The sequence below is a fragment of the Bufo bufo genome, chromosome 5 (assembly GCF_905171765.1).
Source record: "Bufo bufo chromosome 5, aBufBuf1.1, whole genome shotgun sequence".
Lineage (NCBI taxonomy): Eukaryota > Metazoa > Chordata > Amphibia > Anura > Bufonidae > Bufo > Bufo bufo.
The window spans coordinates 430025798-430051886 of record NC_053393.1 but is presented as its reverse complement, the minus strand read 5'-3'; the positions used below and the strand labels follow the sequence as shown (position 1 = coordinate 430051886).

General features: G+C 44.3%; 1 protein-coding gene across 2 annotated transcripts in view; it reads left to right on the top strand.

Moving 5' to 3' along the window:
• Positions 1 to 11204, top strand: part of CAPN7 (calpain 7) — a 69758-nt gene extending 58554 nt beyond the window's left edge. The window contains exons 17-21 of one of the 2 annotated variants that reach the window (XM_040433478.1): positions 5580 to 5725; positions 7699 to 7761; positions 7842 to 7972; positions 9195 to 9287; positions 10418 to 11202. In XM_040433478.1, the coding sequence (XP_040289412.1) occupies positions 5580 to 5725; positions 7699 to 7761; positions 7842 to 7972; positions 9195 to 9287; positions 10418 to 10562 (578 nt within the window). In that variant the 3' untranslated portion in view covers positions 10563 to 11202. Of the gene's footprint in view, positions 1 to 5579; positions 5726 to 7698; positions 7762 to 7841; positions 7973 to 9194; positions 9288 to 10417 lie in introns of both variants that reach the window. The other variant, XM_040433479.1, reaches the window with a different exon arrangement.
• The last annotated feature ends 14885 nt before the right edge of the window (positions 11205 to 26089 follow it).

The following is a 26089-nucleotide window of genomic DNA, read 5'->3' as shown; positions in this document are numbered from 1 at the left end:
ACTTCCCCGAGGAACGAGGCAAGTCCGTTATGAAGTCCATGGACAGATGTGTCCAAGGACGGGAAGGAATGGGCAAAGGAAGGAGAGGACCTGATGGCCGTGAGTGAGGGACCTTGGCACGAGCGCAAGTCTCGCAAGCTGCCACAAAACCCTCAACTGACTTACGAAGCGCAGGCCACCAGAATCTCCGAGCAATGAGATCCAGTGTGGCTCTTGTCCCCGGGTGCCCAGCAAGGACCGTATCATGGTGTTCTTTAAAAATCTTGTGTCTCAAAGCGAGAGGCACAAACAACCTCCCAGGAGGACAAAGATCAGGAGCTTCTGACTGGGCTGCCTGCACCTCTGCCTCCAAATCAGGAAAAAGAGCAGAGACCACCACACCTTCAGCTAAAATGGGACCCGGGTCTTCAAAATTCCCACCTCCCGGGAAACAACGTGACAGGGCATCTGCCTTCACATTCTTAACCCCAGGGCGGAACGTAACAACAAAATTAAACCTTGAAAAGAACAAAGACCATCTGGCCTGTCTCGGGTTCAGACGCTTGGCTGACTCCAAGTAGGCCAGATTTTTATGGTCAGTAAACACGGTAATAGGGTGTCTGGCTCCCTCTAGCCAATGGCGCCATTCCTCAAAAGCCAACTTGATGGCCAACAATTCCCTATCTCCCACATCATAATTTCTCTCTGCGGAGGAGAGCTTCTTTGAGAAAAAGGCACACGGTTGCCATTTGGCAGGAGAGGAACCCTGAGACAAGACCGCCCCCACCCCCACCTCAGAAGCATCAACCTCAACTATGAAGGGTAAGGAAACATCAGGTTGTACTAGGATGGGAGCGGAAGCAAAACTCTCCTTGATATCAGAAAAGGCCTTACGCGCCTCTACCGACCAGGAAGAAAAATCTACCCCCTTTCTGGTCATATCCGTGAGTGGTTTAACAACAGAGGAATAATTCAAAATAAATTTCCTGTAATAATTAGCAAAGCCCAAAAAAACGCATCAGCGCCTTCTGATTCTCAGGAAGCTCCCACTCAAGCACAGCGCGGACCTTCTCGGGGTCCATGCGAAAACCAGAAGCGGAGACAAGAAACCCCAGAAATTGGATCTCTGGAACCGCAAACACACATTTTTCCAGTTTCGCGTATAATTTATTCTCCCGCAGGATGAGTAAGACCTGACATAAGTGTTCCTTATGAGTTTTGAAATCAGGAGAAAAAATCAAAATGTCATCCAAATACACTAATACAAATTTTCCCATTAAATGATAAAAAATGCTGTTGACGAAATGCTGAAAAACGGCTGGGGCATTCATCAAACCAAAAGGCATAACTAAATTCTCAAAATGGCCCTCAGGGGTATTGAAAGCCGTCTTCCATTCGTCTCCTTCTCTGACCCTAACCAGGTTGTATGCCCCTCTTAGGTCTAATTTGGAAAAGACTTTCGCCCCAACAACCTGGTTAAACAAATCTGGGATTAAAGGAAGCGGATACGGATCACGAATAGTGATACTGTTCAGCTCCCTGAAATCCAGACAAGGTCTTAAAGAACCATCTTTTTTCTTAACAAAGAAAAAACCAGCGGCAACAGGTGACTTTGAGGGTCGTATGTGTCCTTTTCTCAGACTCTCAGAGATATAAGCACGCATCGCGACCCTCTCAGGTTGGGAAAGATTGTATAAACGAGATTTAGGCAGCTTGGCACCTGGGATGAGATCAATAGGGCAATCATACTCCCTGTGCGGAGGCAAATCCTGAACTCCACTCTCAGAGAAAACATCCAAAAATTCAGAGAGGAAAGGTGGTACAGTTTTAGTAGAAACCTCAGAAATAGATGTTATGAGGCAATTCTCTCTGCAAAAGTCACTCCAACCATTTATTTGCCTCGCTGGCCAATCAATGGTGGGGTTATGTTTAGAGAGCCAGGGTAGCCCCAACACTAGAGGAGTAGGCAAACCGCTAAGGACGAAACATGACACATCCTCAACATGAGTATCATTCACAATTAAACGGATATTGTGAACTATGCCCTTTAATGATTTCTGAGAAAGTGGAGCTGAATCAATAGAAAAAACAGGAATATTTTTTCGCAAAGTGCAAACCTGGAAACCATGAGTTATTGCAAATTGGTTATCAATGAGGTTGACAGCTGCTCCACTATCCACAAAAATCTCAAAAAATGCTCTTGCTCTCTAGCGCCACCCTAGCAGGCAGGACAAAACGGGAACTACAAGCAAAAGACAATTCTTCAATTTCCGCCTCAACCCTGCCAATAGTAACAGACGGAATATTCTTAAAAGATTTCCTCCTTTTTGTCTCTTTATTACTCCCAGAAAACTGCCTGAATCTCCTAGAGGGACAAACATTTGCCAGATGATTTATACCTCCACAACAAAAGCAAACACTCCCCTGCGGGCTGAATCCTCTATTGTCAGAGGCAATCAACCCCAGCTGCATGGGCTCCTGCTCAGAAGGGGCTGACAGCGACTGAGACCCCTGTGCACAGAATGACACCGGTGCACTGTCCCGGGACTGAGCATGACAAGAAGGAGAAATCTCTCCTCTTTCTCTAAGACGCCTGTCAATACGAACAGCCTGAGACATAGCAGAATTCAAGGAGGTAGGTCTTTCATGAAAGGCAAATGCATCTTTCAATCCCTCAGAAAGACCATAGCAAAATTGACTTCGGAGTGCAGCATCATTCCAACCCGTATCTGCTGCCCATCTCCGAAATTCTGAGCAGTATATCTCTGTGGATTGTTTACCCTGGCATAACAGACGTAGTCTAGACTCAGCCAGAGCAATACGATCCGGATCATCATATATCTGACCCAGGGCTAAAAAGAATTCATCCACTGAACGGAGGGGTTGTGCCCCCTCCGGCAGGGAAAAGGCCCAGGACTGAGCATTACCCCTGAGCAGCGATATAATGATCCCCACCCTCCGTTCTTCATCACCGGAAGAATGGGGAAGAAGGCGAAAATGGAGTTTGCAAGCCTCTCTAAAACGTACAAAATTCTCACTACCCCCGGAAAACGTATCCGGGAGCGAAATCTTAGGCTCAGCACAAACTCCATGAACGCAAGCTGAACCGGTCACTTGAAACTGAGAAAAAGTCTTACGGAGATCAGCTACCTCCAATGAAAGACCCTGGAAGCGTTCAGCCAAAAGTGAAACCGGATCCATGCTTGAGACGGTTTTGGTGGCTGATAATGTCACGGATGGTGTACAGGAAACAAGATGATACAAATAACAAATGATGACTCACTGGATCCACAACTAAGGAACATAAAGGGAGACCCCTGCAATCGACCTGCCGCTCTCCCTTAATGCTCAGCCTATGCGACCACTCTAAAGGTGAATGGGCGCATATCCACGTACCTCGGCTATCTTAACCTGAAGGCCCTACAATAGTGAGGGGACACGACCACCGGCTCCCTACACAGACACGGAGGGAGTCAGGGTCCCCTGGATCCAGACAACAGAAAATAATAAATACAAAACAGCACTTATCTGAAGACAACTGAGAACTGAGAGCTGGGAGCTGAAGTCAGCATGCACACTCATTCCAGGAAGTAGTATCAGCCACACCCAACTACCTTATGGGGGAGAATATAAAGGGAGGTAATGAGTCTGACTGCATGACAGCTGAGATAGCCTAACGAGGTGAGGAACAGAAACCAAAACAAAGAAACTCAAGGGGGAGGATCTGAACGGCTCCTGTCAGAGCCTCTCAGCTGTCTGCTTGTGACACCTAATTTACAGTCCACTGCCTGTTGTCAGGCAAGATCTGTCCCTTGTAACAGAGACACAAAAGACGGCTCACATGAAATGTCAGAGCTAGCTGAGCCTGATAAAAGAACTGCTTCTACACAGCTTTTGATTATAATGGCCTCCTGTGTGTCTGTAAGTGTGATATCCGCCTCCTTATCTGTTCTATGAGCTCCAGAGCTGAAAACAAACATAATGGGAAGTAAGGGAAAATATATCACAGCAGTACAGTGCAGGCAGACTTCCAGAGAAGGGGTATGGCCCCTACTTCTGAGTGAAATGCATCTAGCCGTGCTTAGGAAACGGGGAATAATATGGCAGAGACATTAGAGAAGCCCAAAAAAGACCTGTTCCTTCACAGTTATTATACAGGTTTTTTTTTAAGGGTACACTTTAAAAATGATATGTTTGTTTGGAAGTATTACCACAATACTGCAGTTGTGTATCATTTTGTTGGATTTTATTATTTTCTTAATCTTGCAGTGACATCTGATCCTTTGTCCATAAACATACAGCATTTTGCAGTTTTGCCTGTGCTGTGTCAGTGAATAGGAACTCTTGTTCACATGTTGCATTACTTGCTCGGCCTATTAGTAATTATTATTTTCCGTGGTCCACCCCATTGGTGACATATGTGTGCAAAGGTGGTAATTGTAGGTATTCCAAAACTATGTAGCCGTGGCTGTTGATGCAGGCCCCCTTACTAAGGTTACGGAAGCAGAAACATACCTTATTAACGATCTAACCTCTTTTCTTCATTTCCAGTACTTTTCCAGTTTAATATCTAAATACACCAATAACAGCTGTGGGATGTAACAGGAGGTTTTCATCCCTTTTGAATGTTGTGTTGTGCATTACGACATAAGTTTGTGGGTGTGTGGAAGTTCTTTCTGATTGTGTATGGATTTTTTTGGCTGTGTGCACCATAAGCATGTAAGGGTACTTTCACACTAGCAGCAGGACGGATCCGACGGGCTGTTAACCCTGTCAGATCCGTCCTGCCGCTATTTCGCTGTGCCGCCGGACTGCCGCTCTGTCCCCATTGACTATGATATGGACGGGGGCGGAGCTCCGGCACAGTACAGCAGTGCACGGCAAAAGGCCGCCGAACTAAAAAGTCAGACATGCAGTACTTTTAGTCCGGTGGCCTCTCGCCGTGCACTGCCGTGCTGCGCCGGAGCTTAGCCCCATGTCCCCCTTATAGTCAATGGGGACGGAGCGACGGCACGGCGAAATAGCGGCAGGACGGATCCGACAGGGTGAACAGCCTGTCGGATCCGTCCTGCCGCTAGTGTGAAAGTAGCCTAAGCTGGGTTCACATTGCGTTTTATTGTTGATGATTAGCAGGTACGTCAAGAACCCTGAAGTACACCCTAAATGTCTCTATAGGGGTCCAATATTCAGACACAGGCCAAAACAGTGTCCTCCGCCTTGCTGGTATACATCAGTTGTCTGCTTGTGGCACCGGCGGTACCTGAGAACAACTAATTGGTGGAAGTCTGCAGTGTCAGACCCCAACCCTCTGATAGCCCAGACAACCCCTTTAACTAAATAATTCCATGTTGTTTATAAGTACACATACCTATAAATATAATATACTTCTGGTTCTTTGAATTGAAGTAATCCTAAAGTACATGAAGCTATGAAGGAATATCAGACCTAAGAAAATATTGGTAAAAAGCGGTATTGTAGATTTGGAACATGCCATTGCTTCACTTTTTGAATCTTATATTCCCCATATTATAATTTAGGCATCCGTTGTGTTCTTGAGCATTGTCACCTCATGCAGTTTGTGTATCTCTTATGTCTTATAGCTGACCCTGCGCCTTATATCGATGGAATACGGATAAACAGTCCTCATTACCTTACAAAGATCCCTCTGACCGCCCCTGGTACCCACACGTTTACTTTAGTGGTGTCTCAATATGAAAAGCAGAACACTATCCACTACACACTCAGGGTAAGTGCCAGGACACCTGTATTGGAGACAGTAGCAAGTGCCCCAATCTGTGGTGCTGCTTCAGGTTACAGTTTCTAATGAGAGTGAACAGACTGTAAACTGGCTGACCCCCAAACAGACAGCTCTTGGAAATCCTTTATCAAAGGTTGTCCTCTCCTGCATAATTAAAGCAAATATCCACTTCATCTGATTCCTGATTTTTAGCATTTTTTTTCTTAGCTTCTTTCACTTGCTGCTTGGCTACTTTTTAGCTCAGCTCCATTAGAACAGAGCTGGCATCTGTGACTGTGGATGCCGTGCCCACAAGCAGGCTTCAGTAGTCTGAGACACATCTCCGGTCTAATTATTGGTATAGGCTGCTGCAGCTCTCCTCCCCCTGCAGCTCTGCCTGCTCTCCTCCCCCTGCAGCTCTGCCTGCTCTCCTCCCCCTGCAGCTCTGCCTGCTCTCCTCCCCCTGCAGCTCTGCCTGCTCTCCTCCCCTTGCAGCTCTGCCTGCTCTCCTCCCCCTGCAGCTCTGCCTGCTCTCCTCCCCCTGCAGCTCTGCCTGCTCTCCTCCCCCTGCAGCTCTGCCTGCTCTCCTCCCCCTGCAGCTCTGCCTGCTCTCCTCCCCCTGCAGCTCTGCCTGCTCTGTATAAATGCAGGTCTATCACAGGCTTACAGGGAAGTCATTGAATGAATGAATGAATGTAAACCCCAGACATCTAAACCAGCAGTGAGAAAATGATTATCAGGTAGTTGCTGCACGTAAACAGAGGCAAATGATCGTTAAGGGAATCTGTCAGCAGTTTTATGAGAAAAGTATAAACTGATGACAGAGGCCCTGATGAAAATGCTAACTCATTGACTTAAAATGACCCAGTCATTTTGCTAAATCATTACTGAGCAGCTCCAGCACGAACGCTGGAGTCTATTATATTCATAAGCTCACAGCTTCCACCTCCCGGGGGATTGAAAGCTCTCTTCCTATAGAAGTCAGTGGAGATAGTGCACTGATTGCTGGACGCTTATTAATATCTGATTCTTGAGCTTCTACAGTCTATTGAGTGGACTCCAGCCCTCGGCTGTTGCTCATACTCCTCAATGCTGATTTTAAAGTAAGTGACCAAGGTTGTATTTAGGGTCTCTGTCAGCAGTTTATGCAAACCTTATATACTGCAGCCTAAAACTGACAGATTCCATTTTATTAGAAAGATACCTGGATGGTCATTATACATTAAATATGTATTGGTTAACAACCGATATCACCTGGAAAGCTGCATGCACCAGTTCACTTGAATTGGCAACCATGTAATATGTGGTTCACACGTGGCCGCTAGAGTAGGAGCTGCTCTTTTCCACCAGTTCTTTACCTATTTTTTTTTATTGACATATACCCACTGACTGTACATTAATCCAGAAATGCAGACAGTTATGTAACGCTGGGGAAGTTCATTCTGTAACTCTGTTCTCCCAAGGCAAAGAAATAATCACGGCCGGCTCTAATGCAGGTCCAGGCTGCGGAAAAGTGTGGCACTCCACCATATACAAACTGACGAAAACGGTTAATTCCAGCCTAGAATTCTTTATTGAAGAATAGTCATAAAATCTAGGTATGCCAAACACATAGTGAACAAAAGAAATACACACCTCCTGCTTCGGATGTATATAACACCATATATAGCTACGACTAAGGGTTTTATATACATCCAAAATGCATCACAGGAGGTGCATTTTTTTTGTGCATTGTGTTTTTGGCATACCTGGATTTTATGACTATTCTTCAATAAAGGATTCCATTGTTTTATTCGGAGGCTGGAATTTTCATTTTTTCGTCAGTTTGCATCTGTTCTCCCAAGCTCCCAATTTTTGCATCTACTACATTCTGCAATTCATATATCGTAGTTAAGAGGTCAACGTATATGTTCAGTCCATTTCTGATTTCTCTTAGTAGGATGCACCCTGGGAGCTGACATGTTACCGGTTTTGTATTGTAGGTGTATGCAGCTTGCAAGTTTACATATTCCAAAATCCCAACACCATATACAATTAACAGACGGGTAAGAATGATGCATCCGGTGGGTTACATTGCACCACTACTGACAATTTGTGGGGTTCTAACAAGTGCATTTTCTTCTAGATTAATGGCCAATGGAAAGGCCAGAGTGCAGGAGGCTGCGGTAACTTCAGAGATACCCACAAAAATAATCCCATCTATCAGTTTAACATGGAGAAAGCTGGACCATTACTGGTTGAGCTCAGAGGACCAAGGTCTGTTGTTTGTCTATGTTTGTTCTTTTTTTTATACTTGGATAAGTAACAGAATGTTGAACAGTGCTAACAATGGATTGGGTTGAGAGACAACTGGAGACTCAGAACCAGGGGTGGACTGGGAATTCAAAGTGGCCCTGAAAAAAATACTAAAAGTGTCCCCATTTCGTAGTCTGGTCCAAATTGAAAGAAGGCAGGGCCAGCAATACCATATTGTGGCACATTATAGCACCCCAACAGAGCCAAATACCACAGCACAAAATACATCCCCAAAAACTTCCACTGGCCGACCTTAATGAGAGCTCAGGTGGCCCCCTGGGCATCGGCCCACCGGGAAATTTCCCTGCAAGGTCTATGGCCAATCCGCCCCTGCCCAGAACCAACAGTCTATGGTCTATAACACAGACACTGACCACAAGATATAGAGACTGAGGCGAGTGCCAGGAATCTGCTTGGATACTGTTGAGATGTTAGACATCGCACTAATTATATTTAATGATTGTAACTGCTGCTCAGTATCATTCAGTAACTTCATTATTTTAATAAATTCCCAGAATGCTTTAGGAGTAAAGGTGGCGGCCTCGAAAAGCATAAGATAAATAGATATGCAACTTACTAAGTGGATCAAGAGACCTGTTCCACATGTGAACAGCGGAGACAATTTTGGCATAAAGTAAGCCAAGCAATAGTTTGTGTAAATTTAGACTAAAGAGGCGCCAGGTTTATCATCCGGCATCAGCCACTGTGATAAATAATGGCACATTTTTTGACTCTCTTAGTAAATCTGCCCCATTTTGCATATCACGTGCCCATTTCTCTGTAGCATCACATGTACCAGAGGTCTCCAGTGTTCACATGGGTAACACCAACTCTTAAGCCTCAGGCAGACGTCAGTGGAAAACGGTCCGTGAGATACGGGACTGGCATTGCAGGAGTGCACGGCGTCATAGCTCCTGCAATGCCAGTCCCGTATCTCACGGACGTCTGCATGAGGCTTTAATATGCGGAATCGGCAGCAAATTGAAAAGTTACCTATAGTAAAATAATCCATAGAATATAAGGATTAAAATAATTTATTGAAAGGATAGTAGGCTAAGATAACAAATCGTGCTAGACAGAAGGATAAACCAGTGTATGTTCTTCAGCACTGCTTTTTTTCCGTTTGTGAAATCTTTATCTCCACTATAATGTGTAGCCATAAGACTTTTATTTTATTTTGCAGGCAATACAGCGTGGGCTTTGAGGTCATAACAGTGTCCACAAATGGTGATGCAGGACAGTCAGGCTTCCAGAAGAAAAGCAGCGGTGATTACAGGTATGTCCTTTGGGATGGGATGCTTGTATGGGAGACAGTAAGCCTGTGGCAATAAGTTCCTCTCAAAGGGCTGGCCAGACTGTAATACTGTACCTCCACTGAGCCTAGAACTGGACTTGAAGGGGTTCCATTTAAATAGTATGCCAACAGTGTGCGATCGTTGCAGGTCAGTTGTTATCACACACAGAGCTAACTTCATCCATGCGCCATATCTGATATTGCTCTCAGCCCCTTTCAAGTAAAGGTGGCTGAGCAGTAACTGATCTATTATGCTGGTTGCAGCACATGGACGAAGGTGGATCTTTACAAGCAGTAAAAGCTTAAAGGGGTTTTCCCATCTCAGACAGTGGGGGCATATCGCATGGGTATGCCCCCATTGTCTGATAGGTGCGGGTCCTGTTCCTACACCAAGAACAGATCCCCGAAAGTTGTGGAGGAAGGTGGTGGCCCAGGTCCGGCCACCACCAAGCACTCTCCCCAGTGCGGTGAATGGGAGCGCACAGCGCTTGCACAGTTGCCCTCCATTCATTTCAATGGGGCCACCAAAAATAGCTGAGCTGGCTCGGCTAATTCCGTCAGCCCCATACAAATGAATAAGAACGGTGGCGCTTGGTAGTAGCCGGCCACCACCTTCCCTGCTCCGTTCTTGGTGTAGGTGCAGGTCCCAGAGGTGGGACCCACACCTATCAGACAATGGGGACATATCCTAGCAATATGCCATTGTCTCAGATGGGAATATCCCTTTAAAGGGTACCTAAACCTTTACTCAAAGCACTGAAGTTGCAGCAGCACTTCTCAGAGAGCTCTACACTTTCAACTGACATCGGCAGTGCTCTGCTTTTGAAGCATGCAGAGTATGCATCCATAGAAAGTATGTAGGACCCGTACTCTGCATGCTGCAAAAGCAGAGCACAACCATTGCAAGCCAAAGAAAGCACTGCTACACCCTCCATGTTTGAATAAAGATTTAGCTATGGCCCCTAGCAGTCAGACCCACAGCGAACACACATTGATGCCATAACCCAAAGATATACTATCTAATATCTTCCATCCTTGATTGGTCTGTCTTATAAGTGACTGTGTAGCGTAGATATATGTTTATCCTCAATTTTACTGTTTTCTTTCCTCAGATGTGGTTTCTGCTATCTGGAAATAGACAATCTACCGGCAGGAATTTACAATATTATGCCTACTACATTCTTGCCCGCGCAGGAAGGCCCATTCTTTTTGGACTTCAATAGTGTAATTCCCATCAAAGTGTCACAGCTACAATGATAAAGAACAAGGAGCAATACCTCTCAGGACTTTTCTCTGCAATACAATTCCACCTTAAGGGAGAATTCTGGAAAGCATGGCACTTACATGACTTGTGATACAGCTCTAGATTATTATACACCGCTTTCTGCTCCTACTTCACAAGGACAAGCGCTCTTTTATGGAAGGGAAAGGATACTGCTGTTAAGATGCAGTATATAGGTCTACTTGAATATTTTATTGGAGAATTTCAATAAATAGGCTAAAAAATAAATATTTTTTCACCACCATGTTGTAATATGCCCTGGACTTTTTTAGCGGATCCCATCTTAAACATTTATGACATAGACACAGAATATGCCATAAATGCCTGATAGATTGGTTCCTACCTTTGGGACCCTTTGGTCTACTTGAGGGCTGGATTTAGACATTCAGGTTTTTGCAAACCCAATCAAGGAGTGGGAAAAAAAAAAAAGGAGAAGATGCAGTCTTTCCTTTATATGTTTTTTCTGGTCATCATCCGTTCCTGGCTCTGGCATCAAAATATCTGAACGTGTAAATCCAGCCTATGGCCTCATGCACACGACCGTTGTTCTGGTCCGCATCCGAGCCGCAGTTTTTGCGGCTCGGGTGTGGACCCATTCACTTCAATGGGGCCGCAAAAGATGCGGACAGCACTCCGTGTGCTGTCCGCATCCGTTCCTCCGTTCTGTAGCCCCGCAAAAAAAATATAATCTGTCCTATTCTTGTCTGTTTTGCGGACAAGAATAGACATTTCTACAATGGGCTGCCTGTTCCGTTCCGCAAATTTCGGAAGGCACGCGGGCGGCTTCGGTGTTTTGCGGACCGCAAAACACGGAACGGTCGTGTGCATGAGGCCTAAAAGGGATAAAGTTGTAAATACTTCTTTGTATAGGGTGGTAGAATGATTGAACATCTCTGGTTTCCTGGATAGTAAATGAGATAATGGAGACTAACCTGTTGGTAGGGCAGGAAAGGAAGTTGGCAATATTTTAGAGTGCTAACATCCCTGGAGGATAAATGTAACATTGCTTGGTGGTCTAGGGCAGTGAAGGGATTATGGTGACCCTGTGATTTATTGATGTCCTGTGCTTATTAGGTCACCAATATCTGACTTGCATGGGTCCAGTTACCAGTTCGACTGAAGGGGTCGTGGCACTGAGCTGCTGTGAGCAGCAGTATGCTCAGCAATGTGCCCTGGTATACAGTAAATGGGAATCAGAACTTGCTGGAGCACCACAGACCCTTAAGTAGAGTAGCCCCCCTTCACTGAACAGATAATGAAGTCCTATCCTAAGGACAGGCCAATATTATTACACACTTCTTGACAAACCCATTTAACATTGAGCAGTTCTAATGTCTTGAGCACAAAGAGAACACTGCATGTCCACTGTGCTGCTACGCAGTTAAAATTTATAGAGTTTAATTCAGTGAACCATTCAGATATGCTATATTTGGTTATATGCTCCTATCTAGTGGCTGTTTTTGGTATTGCACTTGTTTTTCTTGATCGTGATATCTTTTCCTTTCTCCACCCCTTCTTCTGTGTACCTCACTTCCTGTATCTTCATTCTTCTCCAGCATATGCACAGGTACACATGTATTCTCATGTACGCTTACAAAAGAATCATCTTTTGACCGCACAATACCGGAATCCATCTGCTCTGCTGTACTGTTATCTGGCTTACAGAATAAAGCAACTTACACAGATAAACTCAGTGTTGGTGAGTTCAAGCTATCTGATAAGGATTGTCCACAGTGATTATATCTGCTTACATAGGCCAGGCATTGAGGTCTTACTGTAGATAAATCGCTATTACAACAATCGGAGTCAGAATAGTCAAAAGATGCAAAGAATTACTACAGCCTGCTGTGTATATGTGTGTGTCTAATCTGCAATCAAGCTCCGTGCCATCCGCCATCTTGTGAAAGCACATGGTCGCACAAGCTTACTGCACTTCAAGTGAATGTTGAAAACTGTTTCTCTACATTGCACTGTGTTACCTCACATGTCTAAGCCGCTGTTCGTCTTCTTAAAGAGAGAGTACAATTTTCACTGTTTGTCTTCTTGAAGAGAGAGTACCATTTTTCGCATAACCGTAACAAATGACTGGACAAGGCTCTGAACACTCTTTTATGGCTGAACCAGCGCAGATATATCATGCCTCTGAACCGGCAGATGTACAGAAAGCAGATTCTGCAGATATTACCGAAAAGAGTGTAAGACCCAAACGTACAATAAAACCAACACAGAAACTCAGAGAAAACTATCAAGCCACTAGAGATGAGTTCTCCATTAATCTGTCAGACCTCTGGGACAGAACCTCACACCGCATGTCAGTTTTGTCACACTCTAATGATCAACCAGCTGAAATAAGAGACTCTATAAATCACCTATTTGCTGTGTATGAACGCTACCAGCAGCTGTCTGCAAAATACTCAGCCTTCTTGCAGGACTCTAATATAGAGGATTCTTCAGCAGAACTGACCAGGACTGATGCACTGAACCAACAAAGGGATCTCGCAGTGTAAAATGCTAAGTTTAAGGCAGAACTCCGCATTACTCAATTGCAGGAGACCAGATCTCACAGATCTACCACAACCAAGCACACTGCACTTTCTTCCACATCCTCTCGTTCCAGAAGATCAACATTAAGCAACAAGTTAATAGAGGCCCGCGCTGATGGCGAATTTAAAAAAAGGCGCAAAGCTCCTTTACCAGAAAGCAAGCAGAGATGGCAGCTCACCAAGCAGAAATGGTAGCTCACCAAGCAGAGATGGAAGCTCAAAGGGCAGCTCAACAAGCCAAGATGGAAGCTCAAAGCAAAGCTCTCTAAGCAGAGGCAGATTCACAAATACAGATTCTGCAAATGGAAGGGGAGAAAGCAGCTTCCCTAGCAAGGCTGAAAGTCCTTGAACAAGCAATGGTACAAAGTACTAATTCAGACTGCCTTATCCCAGCAGAACTGGAACATCCAGCTGAACGCATCACTGCATACGTTCTAAAGCATAACATCTGCAAAGATACAGAGTTATCTCCTGTACCTCCGAATAACAACACTGTTCTGACTCCCAACGCAGAGACCTCTCAGCTCTATATGTCTGAGCCTCTTCAAGTCTGCAACGCAAGTACATCTAAGCAGCAAACCGGATCAACTCATGTCAACAACAAGGTGACTTCCAGTGATAATCCGCAGCTCAAACCAAAGCCAGCACAAGCCTTAGAGACTACACCACAGTTAAACGCTCATGCAACATCATTTTACCCTGGTAAATCTCACCCTACATCACCAGAGAACTTTCACACCCAAGAGGTTCCACAAGTTACTTTGACACCAAGGAGTGAGACACCAGACATGAATGACTTTGCCAGATACATGGTACGCCGTGAGCTCATTAACACCAGCCTCTCAAGGTTTGAGGACTGTCCAGAGAGCTACAGGGCCTGGAGATCAGCCTTCAAGGCTACTATTGCCGATCTAAACCTTACTGCTAAGGAAGAACTTGATTTGCTCATAAAGTGTTAAAAGACTCAGAACAGTATATGTTGACCACCCAGATGCAGGTCTTGTTGCTGCATGGGCAAGACTTGAGCAAGTCTATGGTAGCTCTGAAGCCATAGAAAGCGCTTTATTTAAGAGACTGCAAAACTTCCCAAAAATAGGGAACAAAGACTATCGCAAGCTCCAAGATCTAAGTGACCTCCTCATGGAGCTAGAGTTGGCAAAGACTGACCCACGTCTGCCTGGACTAAGCTTCCTGGACACCGCTCATGGTGTCAACCCAGTGGTGTCTAAAATGCCATACAGCCTACAAGAGAAATGGGCACAACTGGGCTCAAGATACAAAAGAGACTACAGGGTGGGCCATTTATATGGATACACCTTAATAAAATGGGAATGGTTGGTGATATTAACTTCCTGTTTGTGGCACATTAGTATATGTGAGGGGGGAAACTTTTCAAGATGGGTGGTGACCATGGCGGACATTTTGAAGTCGGCCATTTTGAATCCAACTTTTGTTTTTTCAATAGGAAGAGGGTCATTTGACACATCAAACGTATTGGGAATTTCACAAGAAAAACAATGGTGTGCTTGGTTTTAACGTAACTTTATTCTTTCATGAGTTATTTACAAGTTTCTGACCACTTATAAAATGTGTTCAATGTGCTACCCATTGTGTTGGATTGTCAATGCAACCCTCTTCTCCCACTCTTCACACACTGATAGCAACACCGCAGGAGAAATGCTAGCACAGGCTTCCAGTATCCGTAGTTTCAGGTGCTGCACATCTCGTATCTTCACAGCATAGACGATTGCCTTCAGATGATACGAGATGTGCAGCACCTGAAACTACGGATACTGGAAGCCTGTGCTAGCATTTCTCCTGCGGTGTTGCTATCAGTGTGTGAAGAGTGGGAGAAAAGGGTTGCATTGACAATCCAACACAATGGGTAGCACATTGAACACATTTTGTAAGTGGTCAGAAACTTGTAAATAACTCATGAAAGAATAAAGTTACGTTAAAACCAAGCACACCATTGTTTTTCTTGTGAAATTCCCAATACGTTTGATGTGTTAAATGACCCTCTTCCTATTGAAAAAACTAAAGTTGGATTCAAAATGGCCGACTTCAAAATGGCCACCATGGTCACCACCCATGTTGAAAAGTTTCCCCCCTCACATATACTAATGTGCCACAAACAGGAAGTTAATATCACCAACCATTCCCATTTTATTAAGGTGTATCCATATAAATGGCCCAACCTGTATAATGTATCCTTTCCTCCATTCTCCTACTTCTGCAGGTTCATTAGTGATCAAGCCTGGATGTGAAACGATCCCAGCTTAAGTGAACCCAACCTGCCTGCTTCATCCTCACCATCAAGGTATGATAACACAGCAGCTAAATGTAGAAACTTAAATAGAGCAATATCTGTTAAAAGGACAGACATCTCACCCTTCGCAACCTCACCTACTGATCAGGGCGTTGTGGATGACCGAGATAAAGACCCTAATCATCAGTGTCCTATTCACAAGAAGCCTCACCCTCTTAAGAAATGTTGTGGGCTTTGGGCAAAGACTTTACAAGAGCGCAGGGAGGTTCTCCGGAAACTTGGCATATGCTACAAGTGCTGTGCTTCTTATAGCCATTCTGCTAAAGACTGTAAAGTTGTCATCAAGTGCACAGAATGCCGTAGCGACAGATATGTTACAGCCATGCATCCTACTCCACTCCCAGACAACCCACAGCAGCTTCCTACCTCCACTCCCATCTCAAATCATGGCGGGGAGCAACAAGGTCATGCTCCAACCAAAGATAATGTATCTTCTTTGTGTACAGATGTCTGTGGAGAAGGCAAGGACCACAAATGCTGTGCCAAGATATGCCTAGTTAAGATATACCCTAAGAGTCATCCTGAGAAAGCTGCTAGGATGTATTCCATAATAGATGAACAGAGCAACAGATCCCTGGTTAAGCCTAAATTCTTTGAGATCTTTGGCATAGAGGTTCACGCAACACCATATACTCTCAGAACCTGTTCTGGTCGTGTAGAGACCTTAGGCAGAAGGGTTGATGGGTTCATGGTCTCTCATATCAACGAGGTAGAGGGCATACCCCTACCAACGTTAGTAGAGTGCGACCAGATACCAGACGAAAGGGAAGAGACTCCCACTCCAGAAGCTGCGTATCAACATCCTTATTTAAGGCACCTTGCTGTTGAGATTCCTGCAGGAAGGGACATTCTCAGAGTACATAAAGTACGCGATCAGTGCGATGGGCCTGACGAAGCCCCTTATGCACAAAGACTTGACCTAGACTGGGTAATAGTGGTGCTTGGACAGGATGTGTACTCCATCTGAGATCCACTCCTTCAAGACTTATGTGTTGGGAAACAGACGTGCATCCCACTTTAAACGGTGCCCTCACCATTATGAAGTGAAGCAGAAGCTTCTTGACATCATCCAAGTACCTGATGTTACTCCTGTCCTTTGTGATGACAACCTAGGTACCACAGTGTTTTGTACTACAAGTGAGGACAACAAAATAGCCTTGTCAGTTGAAGACAGAGAATTCATCAAAATAATAGATAAGGAATTATTTCTGGATGAGTCTAACAGCTGGGTTGCACCATTACCTCTTCGTGCTACAAGGGCTAAACTCCCAACCAATCGTGAACAGGATTTATCCAGATTTAACTCACTTCGACGAACACTAAGGACCAGGCCTGAAATGAGGGACCATTTAATCGCCTTTATGAAAAGGATCTTTGACAATGATCACGCCGAACCAGCGCCATCACTTCAAAGACGATGAGTGCTGGTATTTGCCTTTCTTCGGAGTGTATTATCCACGTAAGCCACCAAAACAAATCAGAATAGTATTTGACTCCAGTGCCAAGCATCAAGGGGTATCCCTAAACGATGTTCTTTTCACTGGCCCGAATCTAACCAACAACCTTGTAGGCGTACTTATGAGATTTAGAAGAGAACCAGTTGCCATAACTGCTGATATTGAACAGATGTTTCATTGCTTCATTGTACGCGAAGACCATAGGAACTTCCTAAGGTTTCTGTGGCACCGTGACAACCACATGGACAATGAGATAATTGAATACCGCAAGAAAGTACATGTTTTCGGAAATAGTCCCTCACCCGCTGTTGCAACATACGGCTTACGAAGGACTGCCATTGATGGAGAAAAGGACGCTCGACACTTCGTTGAGAGAGACTTTTATGTTGATGATGGACTTAAGTCTTTACCTACAGACGAAGAAGCCATAGACCTGCTCCAGAGGACACAAGGTATGCTTTCTGAGGCTAACCTCAGACTACACAAAATTGCCTCAAATAGTGTTGCTGTTATGAAAGCCTTTCAACCTGGCGATCAGGCCACAGGGTTTAAGGACTTAAATCTGGGAATAGACATGCCACCTATACAGAGAAGTCTGGGCCTATGGTGGGACTTATCAAAGGACACTTTAAGCTTTCAAGTCAGCTCTACTGACCAGCCATTTACCAAGTGTGGTGTTCTGTCAGTGGTATACAGCCTGTACGATCCAATGGGATTTGTGGCTCCTATCACCATACAAGGTAAAGCCTTACTTAGACAGCTCTCAGAGTCTATTAAAAATTGGGATGCTCCACTGCCATCTGACAAGCTTTTAAAGTGGGAGTCCTGGAAGCAATCTATACACACCTTAGATGGAATCCATATACCATGCTGCTACATAATTTGCTATTCGAAATTAGTGACTTCTAAAAATACCTTTATTTAGTTATAGTGCGGGTATAGGTATGCATATACCAACAGAGTGTACTACAATTTCAAAAGGATTATATATAAATTTCTTTTGACAGGGGAGTAGTGACCCCTAGCTAAAACGTATGTTAGTGACACAAAAACTATCAGCAAACTACGGCGGTTCGAGGATCAAAACAAAAATTAGTACATGGTCTGAGGAGAAAAGGGCAGGGCAGACAAGATGCTTACCCTAAAGGCCCTAAAACCTGCTCAGCCCAGGGTAACCCCCTGATGGTGGAGGTTCCCTGTCCCCGAACCTAAAACTGTCAAATCCCTAGGTTGACCCTAACCGGGGAAAGGTAATAGATATACAGTAACGGTATCAAAAAGAAAATATACCGGAGGGAAAAGGTGGTTCAGATAGCCAGGGTCGCCACCTGTCCTCTCCGAAATTCAAACAATACATATAATGAATACAAAAAGTGAGTGGAAGGGGGTCCAGATATTCAGGGGATCACCATTCCTCTCCAGTAAACAGTACGCACATTTTAAAATATACACATCTTATAACTCAGACCTCAACGCGTTTCACCTGTATAGAATCAGGCTCATCAGGAGGTAGATAGAAATTTGGACAAACGTCCAGCAATGATATAGATGTGACCAATGATGCGAAAGCGATAATATAATAAACCGATACTTAGCTAAAGATGTTCAGACGGAGGGAAGCGTAGATATAGCATTACCAGAAGGCAAGATAACTACATCAACACGTGATACATAGTGCTGGTGCTGGCCAATACCTCCCCCAGTAGCCTGCTTTGGGCCCAGGTGGGCTACTGGGGGAGGTATTGCTGGTGCTGGGCCCAAAGCAGGCTACTGGGGGAGGTATTGGCCAGCACCAGCACTATGTATCACGTGTTGATGTAGTTATCTTGCCTTCTGGTAATGCTATATCTACGCTCCCTCCGTCTGAACATCTTTAGCTAAGTATCGGTTTATTATATTATCGCTTTCGCATCATTGGTCACATCTATATCATTGCTGGACGTTTGTCCAAATTTCTATCTACCTCCTGATGAGCCTGATTCTATACAGGTGAAACGCGTTGAGGTCTGAGTTATAAGATGTGTATATTTTAAAATGTGCGTACTGTTTACTGGAGAGGAATGGTGATCCCCCGAATATCTGGACCCCCTTCCACTCACTTTTTGTATTCATTATATGTATTGTTTGAATTTCGGAGAGGACAGGTGGCGACCCTGGCTATCTGAACCACCTTTTCCCTCCGGTATATTCTTTTCTTTTTGATACCGTTACTGTATATCTATTACCTTTCCCCGGTTAGGGTCAACCTAGGGATTTGACAGTTTTAGGTTCGGGGACAGGGAACCTCCACCATCAGGGGGTTACCCTGGGCTGAGCAGGTTTTAGGGCCCTTAGGGTAAGCATCTTGTCTGCCCTGCCCTTTTCTCCTCAGACCATGTACTAATTTTTGTTTTGATCCTCGAACCGCCGTAGTTTGCTGATAGTTTTTGTGTCACTAACATACGTTTTAGCTAGGGGTCACTACTCCCCTGTCAAAAGAAATTTATATATAATCCTTTTGAAATTGTAGTACACTCTGTTGGTATATGCATACCTATACCCGCACTATAACTAAATAAAGGTATTTTTAGAAGTGACTAATTTCGAATAGCAAATTATGTTAAAACCCATGTGATAATATAATCTAATAAAAATCAAATTACTAGGCAATTTTTTGTTTAAATACCATGCTGCTACACCTCAGCTTCCCTGGCTACGAGCCAGAGAAAAAAAGCTTCACATCGTCTCAGACGCATCTACTGAGGCCATAGCGGCTGTTACCTACCTCAAGGTGAGAGACTCTTCTAATCAAACCCACATAGCTTTCCAAAACAGAAACCCTAAGTTAGCACCTAGGCCTGAGCACACAATTCCTAGGCTTGAACTTTGTAGGACTGTGCTAGCTGTAGAAATCGCAGATTTCATATTACGCGAGCTAGACATTCAGATAGATGACACCAAATTCTACACAGACAGTAAGATTGTTCTGGGCTACATATACAACCAGACTAAACGTTTCTATGTCTACGTCAGCAACCGTGTAGAAAGAATCAGGAAATCATCTAAACCTGAACAATGGTATTATGTCCCATCTGAAATTAATCCTGCAGATGATGCTACTAGGCCAGTGTCTGCAAGTGTATTTGCAAATTCTTCCTGGTTAACGGGTCCAGAATTCCTGCTGGATTACACAGAAGAGACCATGGCTGACGTCTTCGGTCTTCTAGAACCTGACAAGGATCCAGAGATTCGTCCTGAAGTTACAACCCTCGTCACCAGACCTGAACAAGGACTCGTCTTGGGCTGTCAACGCTTTGAACTTTTTTCCAAGTGGATGCGGTTTGTACACACCATCGCAAGACAAGGAACTGTAAAGACTTACTTTCATCAGGCTTATCATGGAACTTATTCTGTTTTTACCCTTTGGAGAGTGAACTTATTGCCTATGCTGCTGAATCCTGCCTGAAACTTCAAACAAGAAGTGTTTGAACTTTAATTGTTACACTTGAAGCCTTACATTTTAGTTGTTATATTATATGCCTGTTCTCTTTATGCTTTTCAGGTCCTCGGACATCACACAAATTGCACTATTGTTTATTTGCAATTATATAACTACTGTTGAAGTTTAATTAGTGACATTTTTAATGCCAGACAGGGAGTGTGCTGCTACGCAGTTAAAATTTATATAATTTAATTCATTGAACCATTCAGATATTCTATATTTGGTTATATAGTGGCCGTTTTTGGTATTGCACTTGTTTTTCTTGCTCATATCTGTGATCTTTTCCTTGCTCCACCCCTTATTCTGTGTACCTCACTTCCTGTATCTTCATTATCCTCCAGCATATGCACAGGTACACATGTATTCTCATGTATGCTTACAAAAGCATCATCTTTTGACCGCACAATACCGGAATCCATCTGTTCTGCTGTACTCTGTTATCTGGCTTACAGAATAAAGCAACTTACACGGATAACCTGGGTGTTGGCGAGTTCAAGCTATCTAATAACGATTATCCGCAGTTATTATATCTGCCTATACAGGCCAGGCATAGAGGTCTCACTAGGGATAGATTGTTGTAAAAGCGGTTTGAGTCAGAATATTCGCTCACGTAACCCTTTATGGACATCCTTATTTAAAGCCCTAACATCTCTTCCCATGTTTACGTTTTGCTTGTATTTAAAATGTGGGTTCATCTTTGGTCAACCTAAACTTTCCCTCTGTATGTTTTCTCCCAAAAACAAAAGATATCCTAAGGCCTCTTTCACACGAGCGAGTTTTCCACATGGGTGCAGTGCATGAAGTGGACACATAGCACCCGCACTGAATCCTGGCCCATTCATGTCAATGGATCTGTGCATATGAGCGTTTTTTTTTTTTTTCACACATCAGAATTGCAGCTTGTTCTATATTCTGCGTTTGTCACGCAGCCCTGTGCCCCATAGACGTGAATGGGGCTTCAGTGAAAAACGCATTGCATCCTGGTGTAATGCATTTTTCACTGATGTTGCTAGGAGATGTTGTTTGTAAATCTTCAGGTTTTTTTCACACGTGTGAATAACACATCAAAACTGATTGCACCCACACGAAAAAACAAACACTGAACACAACTGCAGACAAAACTGTCTGAACTTGCTTCCGAAATGGTTGAGTTTCACTGAACGCATCCTGACACAATCCGTACCATTCATGTGAAAGAGGCCTAATAGATGGATGAAGGAAATTCCTGCTGGGAAAGAGAAATAGGTTTTTGTATTCTTCCCATTGTAATGCATTTCTGTTATGGCAAAAAAAAATAACATATGAGCTACAGACACAAATTTGGTCTGGCGTTTTTTGATCACTTTAAAAGTAAAGTGACTTTACTTTAAAAGTAAACACCAGTAGCTAAAAACAGTGGTGTGTTCTGAATTTTATATTAACATAGACCACTGGCTAACATTTGGAGCTGCCATTTTTACCACCAAAAACTTAAAATTGCAAAAAGCAATACTAAAAATACAAAAGGGCACAAAATGCCACTAAAAACCTGTGTGAGAACCCACCATTAAACAAGCAATAGCCATCGGGAACACACATTAAGAGCCTAAATAGACTCGTGCTGCACTGTGACTTGACGTAACACAGCGCCAGGTCTTAGTGTGCACTACGTCCCAACGCTGTATGCAGTCAGGAGAGAGTCCAGAGTGGGGCCCAGAAGAAGAGGGTGAGTAGAGCCAGCGCTGCATTTCCCTCACCGCTACCCACACTTCCCACATGCTGATGAACGCTTCCAAGGAAGCAGTCATTAGGATTCGTACTATAAAAAGTGTGTCTTAGTCCAAAAAATACTGTTGTTTTCATGAAAAATATATTACCATTTTCTCAGTACAGCTCCAGTGCAGAAATGTTTGTGTCTATAGTAACATAGTTACTAATAGCGTTGAGCGAAGCAAACTTCAGATGCTTCATCGGAAGTCTCTTCGTTCAAAACTTCAGAATAATACTGTACGGAGATTCGTCTCCGTACAGTATTAGAATGTATGGGCTGCAATGAGCTGAAGTACAGTATTTTTCGCCCCATAAGACGCACTTATCCCCCCTGCGTCTTATGGGGCGAATGCTGACATTTTTACATCGCAGGCTGCGATGTATGAGCGAGCGGGGAGGGACTGGGAGGAGGTCACTGTACTCCAGCCCCGCCGCTCCAGTGCTGCACTATAAAAATATAAAAAGTAATTAAACATGCGCCCCCCCCCCCCCCCACTTTTAATATTACCGTACACCCCAACAGCTTCTGTAGAATGCAGGCAGGGCGGGCGGCAGCGTAACTCCCTGATGTCACGTGCCTGCGCCGCCTACTTTATGAATGAAGCAGGCAGCGCAGGCACGTGACGTCAGTGAGTGACGCGCCGGCCTGCCTGCCTGCGTTGTACAGACGCTGTTAGGGTGTACGGTAATATTAGGAGTGAGGGGGCATGTTTAATCACTTTTAATTGAATGAGACATTTTATATTTGTATACTGCAGCACTGAAGCGGTGGGGGGGGGGGGGGGAATCTGTGGATGGCACTGTTGAGGGGTGGGGGGGTCTGTGGATTGCACTGTTATGGGGTGGGGGTGGGTCTGTGGATGGCACATATATAACAGTGCGTCATCCACAGATCCCCCCCATAACAGTGCGTCATCCACAGATCCCCCCCCCATAACAGTGCGTCATCCACAGATCCCCCCCCCTATAACAGTGCGTCATCCACAGATTCCCCCCCATAACAGTGCGTCATCCACAGATCCCCCCCATAACAGTGCGTCATCCACAGATCCCCCCCCCCATAACAGTGCGTCATCCACAGATCCCCCCCCTATAACAGTGCGTCATCCACAGATTCCCCCCCCCCATAACAGTGCGTCATCCACAGATCCCCCCCCATAACAGTGCGTCATCCACAGATCCCCAGTAAAAGTGCCATCCACAGACCACCATTGGTTAAAAATATTTTTTTTCTTATTTTCCTCCCCAAAAACCTAGGTGCGTCTTATAGGGCGAAAAATACCGTAAGTTATTCACAAGGTCGTGTGCTACTTTGTTAAATAACTTCGGTAGTTAATTTTTAAAGTGGAGCCTATACATTCTAGTACAGAGACAAATCTCCGTACAGTATTATTCCGAAGTTTTGAACGAAGCGACGTCGGATGAAGCATCTGAAGCTCGCTTCGCTCAACACTACTAACATACACTCTGTAGTGTAGCAAGATCTAGAGAACAGATAGAAGGGAATATGAATGCAGGATCACGGGGCTTGTTTGCTGTGCTACTAGGGTGATGGATAGATGTAGATTAGAAAGTTTCAATTTAGACTATTTGCAAGGGGGCTCTTTCGACGCATTGGAGCAATTAAAAACAGTGGGCTGTGAATGTGTATTTAGTCTTTAATTAAAGTGGACCTCTCTTTACTCCTGATGTGTCTGTTTTAGTAAATAATTGTATTTTCTGCAGCATCTCTGGTGAAGATTGATCAAGACTGGCGCAAAAAAAAAAACAACTCTGGAAAATGAAAGGATTAATCTGATCGGTTGCTATGGGCAACTAAACCAGTTTTCTTTTCTGTGTATCTGTCCCTGCCCCTCTATGTTCTGTTCCTCTCGTATTCATAAATTTGTAGAAAGAATAAATTACCAACTGGGGGTGGGTCAGTGCAGCCAATTTCATACTATGTAGGGACACACCCCTTGTGCAAGGGAAATGTTAGCACCCAGCTGGCAATGTATCCATTCGTTTCTTGGAGGAACATCAGAGGAATGGTAATGCAGAGTTATACGAAAAGATGTTCTAGCATTGTTGGGTGATAAAAACAAGCATTTATTGAAACAGACATGTCAGGAATAGTGACAAGTCCTTTTAAATAACTAACTATCTATAGAATGGACATTTCTGTTGCACTGGAACAAAGGACCTCTGTAAGATTAATGAAATACACGAGAGTTGAGAAACACTGATTTAAACAACCTGTATCCAAATACTTAGGCCATATGTATGTAACAGAGGGGTCCAGGAAGACCCAGAAAAGCAAACTGTTTAAGTGACAAGTAATATGGTAAAGTATAAAAAAAAGAGATGAGTCCATCTAGTGCAACCTATTTTCCCGCCATCGAGTTGTATAGATAAACACAGATATTCTTGACCAGTGAAGGCCAGTTCGCATGCAAACATATGCGGGCTGCCATCTTTTTCCACAAGTCCGGTGATGCCCAGGTAAGCCCTTACCTGTGCCTGTGCGCGAGCCGGTCTGAAAACAAGTGCGGTCAGCGGGAGCAGGCAGTTCCGAGAACAGCCACCGGGGGCCTTCATCGGGCTGTTCTCGGAACTGCCTGCTCCCGCTGACCGCACTTGTTTTCAGACCGGCTCGCGGCACAGGCACAGGCAAGGGCTTACCTGTGCCTCGCCGGACTTGTGAAAAAAGATGGCAGCCCGCATATGTTCGCGGGCGAACAATGCGAACTGGCCATCACTGTTCTTGACCCAAAAGAGGCTTCAAACAATTGTCCCGATTGATTGGTAGCATGGAAATATTTTACATTAATTGGGATATATCTGTTGTGAATTAAAAAAGGATGTCCAAGATAATTGAAAATCCTGGACAACCCCTACAACAGTTTAAAATAAATAAATAAATAAAAATCATACACTCACCCCGTACTCTAGCGCTGTTTTCTGCTGCAACTCCTCCGGTACTCCCTGGTGGGGATGGTTCTTTACAAAACAGCAAAAGTGCCATGCCAGGATTTGGCACATCACCACTGCAGCCAATCCCTGTAGCTGTAGACCACTGAGGACAGTGATTGGCTGTGATGGTCACAGGCCGTATCCTTGCGTTTATAAACAGCAGCGCTCCTATGGTATTCCTACTGCTGTTTGTAACCAAGCAGAGGGGGTACCGGAGGAGCACCACAGGAAATGGCGCTGGAGTAAGGGGTGGGTATATGATTTTTCCTTAAGACATTGTAGGGGTAGTCTGAACTTTTTAATTATCTTTAACAACCCCCTTCAAGGGGTTTCCCCACAAAAGACGTTATCACATCCTCAGGATAGGTAATAAACATATGATTACTCTGGGTCCTAACACTGGGATCCCCACCGGTGATGACAAAAGGGGTCCCATTTCCCCTGTTTGCATGGAGTGCTTCAGTCAATCTTTATGGGAGAACAGTGCTCAACTGTCTCCATCAGTCCCAAAGACTTTGAATGGAGCCTAAGGGCTCATGCACACGACCGTATATATTTTGCAGTTCACAAAAAATGTATCTGCAAAAAATACGGATAACGTCTGTGTGCATTCCGTATTTTGCGGAACGGAACAGTTGGCCCCTAACAGAACAGTACTATCCTTGTCAGTAATGCGGACAATAATAGGACATGTTCTATTTTTTTGCAAAATGGACATACGGAAACGGAAGGCAAACTGAGTAACTTCCGTGGTTTTTTTTTTTTGCAGTTCCGGATACAGTCTGCAAAAAAAAAAAACGGAACGGTCACGAAAAGAAAATACGTTCGTGTGCATGAGCCCTAATTCAGATGGGGGACAAGAGACACCAATTCTCATAATGGGTGGGGGTCCCACTGTGTATATGTGTAAATATATGTTTCCTGTCAGTTTCTGAAGACAACCTTTCAACATGTGTGGTTGTAAGAATAACTGGAAATATGTAAATTTGAA